General features: G+C 40.3%; 1 protein-coding gene across 1 annotated transcript; it reads left to right on the top strand.

Annotated features, from left to right (window-relative positions):
- The first annotated feature begins 7,134 nt into the window (after window positions 1–7,134).
- LOC112220612 (C-X-C motif chemokine 11-1) lies at window positions 7,135–8,561 on the top strand. Its single transcript, XM_024382456.2, has 4 exons — window positions 7,135–7,357; window positions 7,531–7,648; window positions 7,764–7,841; window positions 8,036–8,561. Exons 1-4 carry the CDS (start codon window positions 7,294–7,296, stop codon window positions 8,115–8,117), a joined length of 342 nt encoding a protein of 113 aa, XP_024238224.1. The 5' UTR covers window positions 7,135–7,293; the 3' UTR covers window positions 8,118–8,561.
- Window positions 8,562–11,145: the final 2,584 nt, after the last annotated feature.

Genomic DNA, 11,145 nt, shown 5'->3' with positions numbered 1-11,145 from the left:
GTGAGGGTCGCTGCGTTAAAGAGGCCACAGAGGCGGGTAAAGAGGCAGAGACGGACTATGGTGGAGTGGGGTCCACGTCCCGCGCCATATCCGCCACCGCGACAGGCACCCACCCAGACCCTCCCCTATAGGTTTAGGTTTTGCGGCCGGAGTTCGCACCTTTGGGGGGTGTACTGTCACGTTCTGACCTTAGTTCTTTTATTATGTCTTTATTTTAGTATGGTCAGGACGTGAGTTGGGTGGGTTGTCTATGTTCCTTTTTCTATGTTTCGTGATTTCTGTGTTTGGCCTGGTATGGTTCTCAATCAGAGGCAGCTGTTTATTGTGGTCCCTGATTGAGAACCATATTTAGGTGGCCTGGTTTCACTTTTGAGTTGTGGGTGATTATTTTCTTTCTAGTGTTTTCTGTACCTTTCAGGACTGTTTCGGTTTTCATTTATTTCAAGTTGTTATTTTGTATTTTGTTGTTCAGTTAATAAACGTCATGAACACATACGACGCTGCGCATTGGTCCGACATTTCATACTCCTCATCAGAGGAGGATGACAAACGCTACAATTGCCTTCAGAAAGTATTCACGCCCCTTGACTTTTCCACATTTTGTTGTGTTACATGATGGGATTAAAGTGGATTTAATTGTCTTTTTTTTGTCAACAATCTACAAAGTAGAAGAAAATGTCTAACATTTGTAAAAATTAAAATAAATAATTAAAAAATAAAACACTAATATAAAAATATTCAACCCCCTGAGTCAATACATGTTAGAATCACCTCATGAGTTGAATAGGAGTCAATTCCAGAAATGAGCCCAACCCTGTTGCTTACATCACCAAGTTATGGATTTGATCTTGCATACGCGTACACTGAAACTCGCCTACTAAATGACGTTAACATTTACTTCAACATTGCACATTATCAGTTGGCCATAGCTCTCTTACCCAACTTCTCCCATAAGCTTGGTATTGCTTGACCTCATACATAACCTCCAAAGATATCAGGCATGTTCAAAATTGACTGAACTGAAATGCATTTGACCCTGAAACTACTAACCAAGCCTTATCCCTTCTCCCAGAGATAGACAAGCTGATGTAATGCTATTTTATCATATTCAAGCCCATCTCATTTGAATTTCTCTAAACTGGCATGTCACTTCCTGTAAACTATATACTTCACTTCCCATAGTTAGCACAACTCCTTTTCAAACTCCTTTTCACCCACGATGACATCCAGACAGGGACATTCCATTTTAGCCTGGACCTGTGATCACTCTCCTGCTACAGACCCAAACAGGACCTGAAACTAGCAAAATCTTTCAATTGTGACAGTACCACTTTTACAAGAAAAACATACTTCTTTAAAGAAAGAGAAAGGGAGAGTGAAAACAAAAGAAAAAAAGATGGAAAAAACAAAAGTGAGAAGGGGGGTGGAATCTCCCCTAAGTAACTCCAAATCATTAACTATGGTGTGTATACAGTGCCTTCAGAAAGTATTCACACCCCTTGACATTTTCCACATTGTGTTGTTTTACAAATTGGGATTAAAATGGATTTAATTGTCTTCTTTTTTTTTTTTACAATATACACAAATTACTCTGTAATGTCAAAGTGGAAGAAAAAGTCTAAACACTAATATAAACACTAATATATCTTGATTAGATAAGTATTCAACCCCCGGAGTCAATACATGTTAGAAGCACCTTTGGCAGCGATTACAGCTGTGAGTCTTTTGGGGTACGTCTCAACGAGCTTTGCACACCTACTGTAGATTTAAAAAATAATTGGCAAATATTGTACAAACTCTTCCAGCTCTGTCAAGTTGGTTGTTAGTCATTGCTAGACAGCCTTTTTTATGTCTTGCCATAGATTTTCAAGACGATTTTAAGTCAAAACTGTAACTAGGCCTCTCGGGAACATTCAATGTCGCCTTGGTGAGACATTCCAGTGTATATTTGGGCTTGAGATTTAGGTCATTGTTATGCTGAAAGGAGAAATTGTCCTCCAGTGTATGTTGGAAAGCAGACAGAACCAGGTTTTCCTCTAGGATTTTACATGTGCTTAGCTCTATCCCATTTATTTTCATTCCCCCAAAAAACTCCCTTGCCAATGACGAACATTTTGCAGCCACCACCATTCTTAAAAATATGAAGAGTGGTTGTCCGTGATGTGTTGTGTTGGATTTGACCCAAACATAATGCTTTGTATTCAGGACAAAAACTGAATTTCTTTGCCCAATTTTTTTGTAGTATTACTTTAGTGCCATATTGCAAACAGGATGCATGTTTAGACATTTTTTCCCCTTCTTTTCACTCTGTCATTTAGGTTAGTATTGTGGAGTAACTACAATGTTGTAGATCCAACATCATCCTTGAGATGTTTTAATTGTTTTATTTATTTATTTATTTCACCTTTATTTAACCAGGTAGGCTAGTTGAGAACAAGTTCTCATTTGCAACTGCGACCTGGCCAAGATAAAGTATAGCAATTCGACACATACAACAACACAGAGTTGCACTTGGAATTAACAAAACATAGTCAATAATACAGTAGAACAAAAGAAAACAAAAAGTCTATATACAGTGTGTGCAAATGAGGTAAGATAAGGGAGGTAAATCAATAAATAGGCCATGGTGGCGAAGTAATTAAAATATAGCAATTAAACACTGGAATGGTAGATGTGCAGAATATGAATGTGCAAGAAGAGATACTGGGGTGCAAAGGAGCAAGATAAATAAATAAATACAGCATTGGGATGAGGTAGATGGGCTGTTTACAGATGGGCTATATACATGTGCAGTGATCTGTGAGCTGCTCTGACAGCTGGTGCTTAAAGGTAGTGAGGGAGATATGAGTCTCCAGCTTCAGAGATTTTTGCAGTTCATTCCAGTCATTGGCAGCAGAGAATTGGAAGGAAGGACGACCAAAGGAAGAATTGGCTTTGGGGGTGACCAGTGAGATATACCTGCTGGAGTGCGTACTACGAGTGTGTGCTGCTATGGTGACCAGTGAGCTGAGATAAGGCGGGGCTTTACCTAGCAGAGACTTGTAGATAACCTGTAGCCAGTGGGTTTGGCGACGAGTATGAAGCGAGGGCCAACCAACGAGAGCGTACAGGTCGCAATGGTGGGTAGAATATGGGGCTTTGGTGACCAAACGGATGGCACTGTGATAGACTGCATCCAGTTTGTTGAGTAGAGTGTTGGAGGCTATTTTATAGATGACATCACCAAAGTCGAGGATCGGTAGGATGGTCAGTTTTACGAGGGTATGTTTGGCAGCATGAGTGAAGGATGCTTTGTTGCGATATAGGAAGCCAATTCTAGATTTAACTTTGGATTGGAGATGCTTAATGAGAGTCTGGAAGGAGATTTTCCAGTCTAACCAGACACCTAGGTATTTGTAGTTGTCCACGTATTCTAAGTCAGAGCCGTCCAGAGTAGTCGTCTGCGTAGAAGTGGATCAGAGAATCACCAGCAGCAAGAGCAACATCATTGATGTATACAGAGAAGAGTCGGCCCAAGGATTGAACCCTGTAGCACCCCCATAGAGACTGCCAGAGGTCCGGACAACAGGCCCTCCGATTTGACACACTGAACTCTATCAGAGAAGTAGTTGGTAAACCAGGCGAGGCAATCATTTGAGAAACCAAGGCTGTCGAGTCTGCCAATAAGAATGTGGTGATTGACAGAGTCGAAAGCCTTGGCCATGTCGATGAATACGGCTGCACAGTAATGTCTCTTATCGATGGCGGTTATGATGTCGTTTAGGACCTTGAGCGTGGCTGAGGTGCACCCATGACCAGCTCTGAAACCAGATTGCATAGCGGAGAAGGTACGGTGGGATTCGAAGTGGTCGGCAATCTGTTTGATATCTTGGCTTTCGAAGACATTATAAAGACAGGGTAGGATAGATATAGGTCTGTAGCAGTTTGCGTCTAGAGTGTCACCCCCTTTGAAGAGGGTGATGACCGCGGCAGCTTTCCAATCTTTAGGAATCTCAGACGATATGAAAGAGAGGTTGAACAGGCTAGTATTAGGGGTTGCAACAATTTCTAAAACTTTCTCTAAAACATGTCATAAATTCAATTGATTGGACAATATTTGGAAAGGTACTCACCTGTCTATATATGGTCCCACAGTTGAGAGTGCATGTCAGAGCAAAAACCAAGCCATGAGGTCAAAGGAATTGGCTGTAGAGCCCCGAAAGAGGATTGTTTTGAGGAACAGACCTGGGGTAGGGTACCAAAACATTTCTGCAGCATTGAAGGTTGACGAGAACACAGTGGCCTCCATCATTCTTAAATGGAAGAAGTTTGGAACCATCAAGACTCTTTCAAGAGCTGGCAGCACGGCCAAACTAAGCACTCGGGGGAGAAGGTCATTGGTAAGTGAGGTGACAAAGAACCCGATGGTCACTATGACAGAGCTCCAGAGTTCCTATGTGGAAAAGGGACAACCTTCCAGAAGGACACGCATCTCTGCAGCACTCCACCAATCAGGCCTTTATGGTAGAGCGGCCAGACGGGAGCCACTCCTCAGTAAAAGGCACATGACAGCCCGCTTGGAGCTTGCCTAAAGGCACCTAAAAGGACTCCCAGACTATGAGAAACAAGATTCTCTGGTCTGATTGAAACTAAAATTTAACTTTTTGGCCTGAATGCCGAGGGTCACATCTGGAGGAAACCTGGCACCATCCCTACGGTGAAGCATGGTCTGGGCAGGATCATAATGTGGGGTTGTTTTTCAGTGGCAGGGACAGGGAGACTAGTCAGGATCGAGGGAAAGATGAACGGAGTAAAGTACAGAGAGATCCTTGATGAAAACCTGCTCCAGAGCGTTCAGGACCTCAGACTGGAGCAAAGGTTCAACTTCCAACAGGACAACAACCCTAAGCACACAGCCAAGACAACGCAGGAGTGGCTTGGGGCCAAGTCTCTTAATGACCTTGAGTGGCCCAGCCAAAGCCTGAGACTTGAACCCGATCGAACATCTCTAGAGAGACCTGAAAATAGCTGTGCAGCGACACTGCCCATCCAACCTGACAGAGAAACTCCCCAAATACAGGTGTGCCAAGCTTGTAGCGTCATACCCAAGAAGACTCAGGGCTGTAATCGCTGCCAAAGGTGCTTCAACAAAGTACTGAGTAAAGGTTCTGAATCCTTATGTAAATGTCATATTTTTTTTATTTTATACATTTGCAAAAATGTCTAAAAACAAGTTTTTGCTTTGTCATTATGGGGTATTGTGTGTAGCTTGATGAGATCAAACATTTTTTTTAACCTATTTGTAATGGTCTGGGTGTAGCTGGTGCAGAGGAGTCAGGCGCAGGAAAGCAAGGATGAGTACCACAAGTATCTTTACTCAAATATTCCAATAACATGTCGTAATACCGAGCCCACAATAATGGACCGAACATACATTGAAACTAGGTGTGTAAAACAAAGACAAAACAAATGGAAAATGAAAAGCGGATCGGCGATGGCTAGAAGGCTGGTGATGTCGACCGCCGAACGCCGGAGAACAAGGAGTGGGACCGATTTCGGCGAAGTCGTGACACCATTACTGAATATAGCTGTAAAGGAAGAAAATGTGGAAAAGGTTTAGGGGTCTGAATACTTTCTGAATGCACTGTATTGGGTATACAGATGGGGTAATCATTAAAAAAAATCGTGTTAACCACAATTATTTCTTAAATAGTGAGTCCATTCTACTGTTTACTCTTGAACTTATTTAAGGCTGCCATAACAAAGGAGTTGAATACTCATTGACTCAAGACATTTCAGCTTCAATTTCTTATTAAATTGAAAAAAAAAACATTCCACTTTGACATTGTGGGGTATTGTGTGTAGATCAATGGCACAAAATATGAATTTAATCCCCCAAAAAATTAAATCGAAAAAGTCAAGGGGTGTGAATAGTTTCTGAAGGCACTTTAATTAGTCCCAATGAAAGAATATGCAATAAAAAAAATGGTAAGCCCACCTAAAGTCTCTTTATCGCAATTACAACTGATCAAGTTTACACACGTGATGTGAGCCAGATTTATTAATTTGTATAACCTTTATTTAACAAAGAAAGTCAGTTAATTAAGAACAAATTCATATTTACAATGACGGCCTACACAGGCCAACGCTGGGCCAATTGTGCACTGCCCTATGGGACTCCCAATCACAGCCAGTTGTGATACAGCCTGGAATCGAATCAGGGTCTGTAGTGATGCCTCTAGCACTGAAATGCAGTGCCTTAGACCGCTGCACCACTCAGGAGCCCTAGAGACAAAACTCAGTTTGTCAATGACCACATAACTCAGCAAATGTACAGTTGGTGGAAAAATGTGTGACACGTGTTTTTTTTGATGGGGAACAGAAAGGTGAGAATTATATAAAGCTTCTTACACTGGAAATATTAGAGGAGGTTCATCTGCAGAGATACTACATGTGTTAATGATGTGTGATGAGAGCAGTTCGGCAAAGACTCACTTCGCAATGGAACGGTCTGAAACCCCTTAATACTTACCCTCCTCCGTCACATAAAGATGCAGGCACACAACAAACACAACACAGTTTAACCCCCACATCTCTGAAACAATTGTTTGATGTATGACATTAAAAATAGGGGATTAAATTATATTTCTATCCATTATTTCAGTTCCTGATTTATTCGATTCAGTTCCTACTAAACAGATTAAATTAACATAACATAGCAATAGGCCTACTGAGGTGAAAAATAATTTTCCACAGAGAATTTGAAATAATAATGAATAATATTATTTAAAGGCATATACATATTTTCCAGATACTCGGATTAGGGAGATTAACCACATCACATAAAGGGATTTTGATAATTCCTCTGACCTATAGAAATTGTATTTATGTCACCATTCCTCTGACTAAACAATTTATTTAACTAGAATTTTAAAACAGTGACTCAAAGCCAATTGAAAAACTATAAATATTGAAAAGCCAGATGTATTATAAGCCACACTAAAATGTAATAATTAAGTGAGGTTGCAGAGTAAAAGAGTGGGTAGATAAGAGCGGGGGGCATTTTCTTGTGGTTGCTAGTTAGTTTCAGTTTCCATCATAAAGGGACATTTCTTATGATCACTGGAAAGATAAAGGCTGTGTATATAAGGGGCCCCCTTCTCTCAACTACTCATAGTACCTCTCTCTCTCTCGTCTCATCTCATATATCTCTTTACACACTCAGATCTTATTTCCAGTCCTCCATCTCTTCACACCAGACAGACTCATCTCGACCAACAGCTGTACCCGCAGGGAACACCACACCTTGAAAACATGACCATGATCACCAGAATACTCCTGCTCCTTGCTGTCACCATCTGTATCACAGTCGCCCAGCGTGAGTCTACCTTTTTTTTACCATAATTATTATCACTATGGTATGGGACGTTTATTACATGCCAATATGATGTTTACATTTTTTGAGCCTGGTTAATTGTTTTTGTATTGCGATTTAGTCATTCCAAGTAGCTCGATTGTACTCAATTCATTGTCCACTGATTCTCTGTATAGGTTCTGTGAGCCAGCGATGTTTGTGTCGGAAGGTGCGGAACAGCTTTGGCGCTCCAAACACTGTTGAGGACATCCAGATCTATCCTCCAACTCCCTCCTGTGACAGGCTGGAGTTCATGTGAGTATATATCATCTCATCAGTTATGATGAGGATGATGATAATATGATGACATCAATTAAAATGAAAATCATTGCGAAGAAAATACCAATTTAATCATTTTATATCTTGATAGTGTTAGCCTTAAGAATGGAGTGCAGTACTGCCTGGACCCCAGTATGAAGAAAGTGCAGAGACTTCTCACTCGCCTGATGTGAGTCATGTAAACCCATTTATTTTCTGTTTAGGAGTGTCATAATTTACTGTACAAAAGATTAAATCATTCTTTAAAGAACTAACATTGTTGATTTCATTTGTTTATTATTTAGTACAACAGTTTGTTGAGGACATATGAGTGAAAGGTGCATGGGCTTGTCTCACCATTGTGTCCAATTGCTTAATTCACAGGAAGAAGTCCTCTCCCCCAACTGTCCCCACTCCAATTGAGGCCATCTCTAATGAGAGAAGCATTGACTCTGCTGATATCTGATTCCCTGTCTCAGACTCCCTCTATGACTCCATTTTGCAGGGTTTCCCAAACTCGGTACTGGGGCCCCCACTTGCTGCACGTTTTGATTTTTGCCTGAGCACTCACTACACAGCTGATTCAAATAACCATAAATAGTCAAGCTATGATGATTTGATTAATCTGTGTAGTGCTAGGGCAAAAACAAAAATGTGCACGGCGGGACAAATATGTTGTTATCCTATAAGGTCTGACATCCCATCACTCTGAATGTTTAAGACCAAGTCAATGTCAAAGCAGTTTAATGCAGAAGCTTCTTGTTCTAATTAACTTTATACTTCTATTTTGTACTTTTTTTATATTTCAATTTCATATGTCTGTGTTGGGATGTTATGCTTTTGTGTTCTGTTTTGCACAGTTGTTGTCTCAAGTGATTTAAAATACTTTAATAAATGTATTTTCTCATGATTTTTTATGCGTTTCACTGGATAATTTTCTTATAAAGCAAAATGTATCAAATGAGAAGGAACATTGTTAATGGTTCTGAACCTGGTATCTTGTAAATAGTGCCATCTTGTGGCTGCAAAAGAGCAGAGCACTCCACGTAAATAGAGATGCCTGAGACAGGTCTAGTTTACAGAAGGAAAGCTTGCACTCTCATGCCACATTGCAGGTACACTGTACCAAAAAATGGTAGCCTATACTACGGATGTCCTTTCCAGCTTCTAATAAATCTATGTGTTCTCTACGTCTTGCATAAACTCCTGTTGGATTTGTTTCATGTTATTAATTATGTGTTCCCGGTCCAAAATGACCGCCCCATTATATCTGAATATAAATAACAATAACAATACATATATTATCACCTAATGTTGTGTTAGATATTTTTATCAATTTAAGTTCTTGTGAACATTCCAAGTTGTGAACTTCAATTGGCTATTTATGGCCTGTAGGCCTCATTGACCTGAGCTCATACAACTCGTTTTTGAGTAAAAAAAAGCACAATGTATGGATTATTTTGTCTATAACCAATACTCAGATGAAACATATTGTGCTATTTATCACAGACTACTACTTCACAGTCAGTTTTTTGGCCTCTCTCCTCCTCACCAAGTGTCATGATCAAAGATTTGATCAAGAGCCTCATATACATATATACATATATCGATTGGTCATTGTGCTGCCACAGAATTGATTGTCGGCAGAATAAAAAAGCTTTATATACCAGAGCTGTGAGAAAAGTTCTATATATTATTGAAACAATGTTGAAACAATTAAAGAACTGCCTGTTCCACATTTGAGTGCTATTTGTGCTGTGCATGTTGCCAGGCAACACAGTTAAATGAGAGGAGCCCACGTTTTCATAAAACAGCCAATCAGAACACCTGTAACAAAGGGAGAATGAGGCCATTTTTAGGTTCGTAGCTGCAATACACATTGTACCTCCGTGCTGTATTTGTTTATTACACTTGAAAAACAACGAATAATGGATAAAATGAGAGAGTGGATTGGCCTGGAGAGTCAAAGAAATCTTCCCATGAAAAGGTATTTGATCAGAGCCATATCTTGCTATTTGTCAAGGCATAACAGTTGAATAGTTAACCGACCTTTACGTAACGTCAACGTAGCTAATTTAGCTAGCACAAAGTGTACCTCTTTACGTGTATTCTGCCGATATCGTATCAGGACAGCAAAGTAACGTTCGTTATTTTTGTAATCATTGTGTGTTAAATAACGCTAATATCGTTAGTTTAAGCTTTTTTAGTTAGCCGACGTTTACCGCTGCTCAGGCTCTAGCCAATTTGGTCCATGCAATATTCGCGTTTTCACTGGGCTAGCTAACGCGTTAGCTACTAGCTAGCTGTGTTTGTCGTCAAAGAAACATCACACTAACGTTATGGGTAACTTTAAAGAGTTTACTTGGTGGCAGGTTAGTTAGCTAGCTAGCTAAGTTGTTGTTTAGTTAGCCAACTCAAAAGATTTGTCAAGCCACATGGTTGGTTGTCATTTCGAGCTAAACAAATAAGCCTATGTATGCTATGTTTCAGAAATGGCCCATTGGCGCACCTCTTAGACCTGGTTTCCCAAACTCGGCCCTTGTTGCACGTTTTGTTTTTTGCCGTAGCACTACACAGCTGATTCAAATAGCCAACTCGTCAAGCTTTGATTATTTGAATCAGCTGTGTAGTAGTGCTAGGGCAAACACCAAGACGTGGCCTCCATGACCGAGTTTGGGAAACCCTGGCTGCTTTCCAAACACTTAAAAGACATCCTATCCCCTCAGCCCTCAAATTAAGTGGACACCTCTGATGATGTCTGACTTGCGGGACAAGGGAGGAAGGAAATATATATATTTCGTTGTGTGTGTGTGTGTGTGTGTGTGTGTGTGTATTAGAGGTCGACTGATTATGATTTTTCAACGCCAATACCGATTATTGGAGGACCAAAAAAGCAGATACAGATTAATCGGCCTATTTTATTTGTAATAATGACAATTACAACAATACTGAATGAACACTTATTTTAACTTAATCAATAAAATCAATTTAGCCTCAAGTAAATAATGAAACATTTTCAATTTGGTTTAAATAATGCAAAAACAAAGTGTTGAAGAAAGTAAAAGTGCAATATGTGCCATGTAAGAAAGCTAACATTTAAGTTCCTTGCTCAGAACATGAGAACATATGAAAGCTGGTGGTTCCTTTTAACATGAGTCTTCAATATTCCCAGGTAAGTTTTAGGTTGTAGTTATTATAGGACCATTTCCCTCTATACCATTTGCATTTCATTAACCTTTGACTATTGGATGTTCTTATAGGCACTTTAGTATTGCCAGTGTAACAGTATAGCTTCCGTCCCTCTCCTCGCTCCTCCCTGGGCTCGAACCAGCAACACAACGACAACGACAGCCACCCTCGAAGCATTGTTTCCCATCGCTCCACAAAATCCGCGGCCCTTGCAGAGCAACTACTCCAAGTCTCAGAGCGAGTGACGTTTGAAACGCTATTAGCGCGCACCCCGCTAACTAGTTAGCCATTTCACATCGTTTACA

The sequence above is a fragment of the Oncorhynchus tshawytscha genome, linkage group LG21 (assembly GCF_018296145.1).
Source record: "Oncorhynchus tshawytscha isolate Ot180627B linkage group LG21, Otsh_v2.0, whole genome shotgun sequence".
In the NCBI taxonomy this organism is placed as follows: Eukaryota; Metazoa; Chordata; class Actinopteri; order Salmoniformes; family Salmonidae; genus Oncorhynchus; species Oncorhynchus tshawytscha.
Note: the sequence above shows the minus strand (reverse complement) of the source record. Positions and strands in the feature narration are given on the sequence as shown.

What these genes read in the sequence shown, in the direction of transcription:
- LOC112220612 (XM_024382456.2), top strand. Translation starts at nt 7,294, where the DNA reads ATGACCATGATCACCAGAATACTCCTGCTCCTTGCTGTCACCATCTGT. An exon ending in CTGTATCACAGTCGCCCAGC is followed by an intron (nt 7,358 to 7,530) that starts GTGAGTCTACCT and finishes TTCTCTGTATAG; the next exon opens with GTTCTGTGAGCCAGCGATGT. An exon ending in TGTGACAGGCTGGAGTTCAT is followed by an intron (nt 7,649 to 7,763) that starts GTGAGTATATAT and finishes ATATCTTGATAG; the next exon opens with TGTTAGCCTTAAGAATGGAG.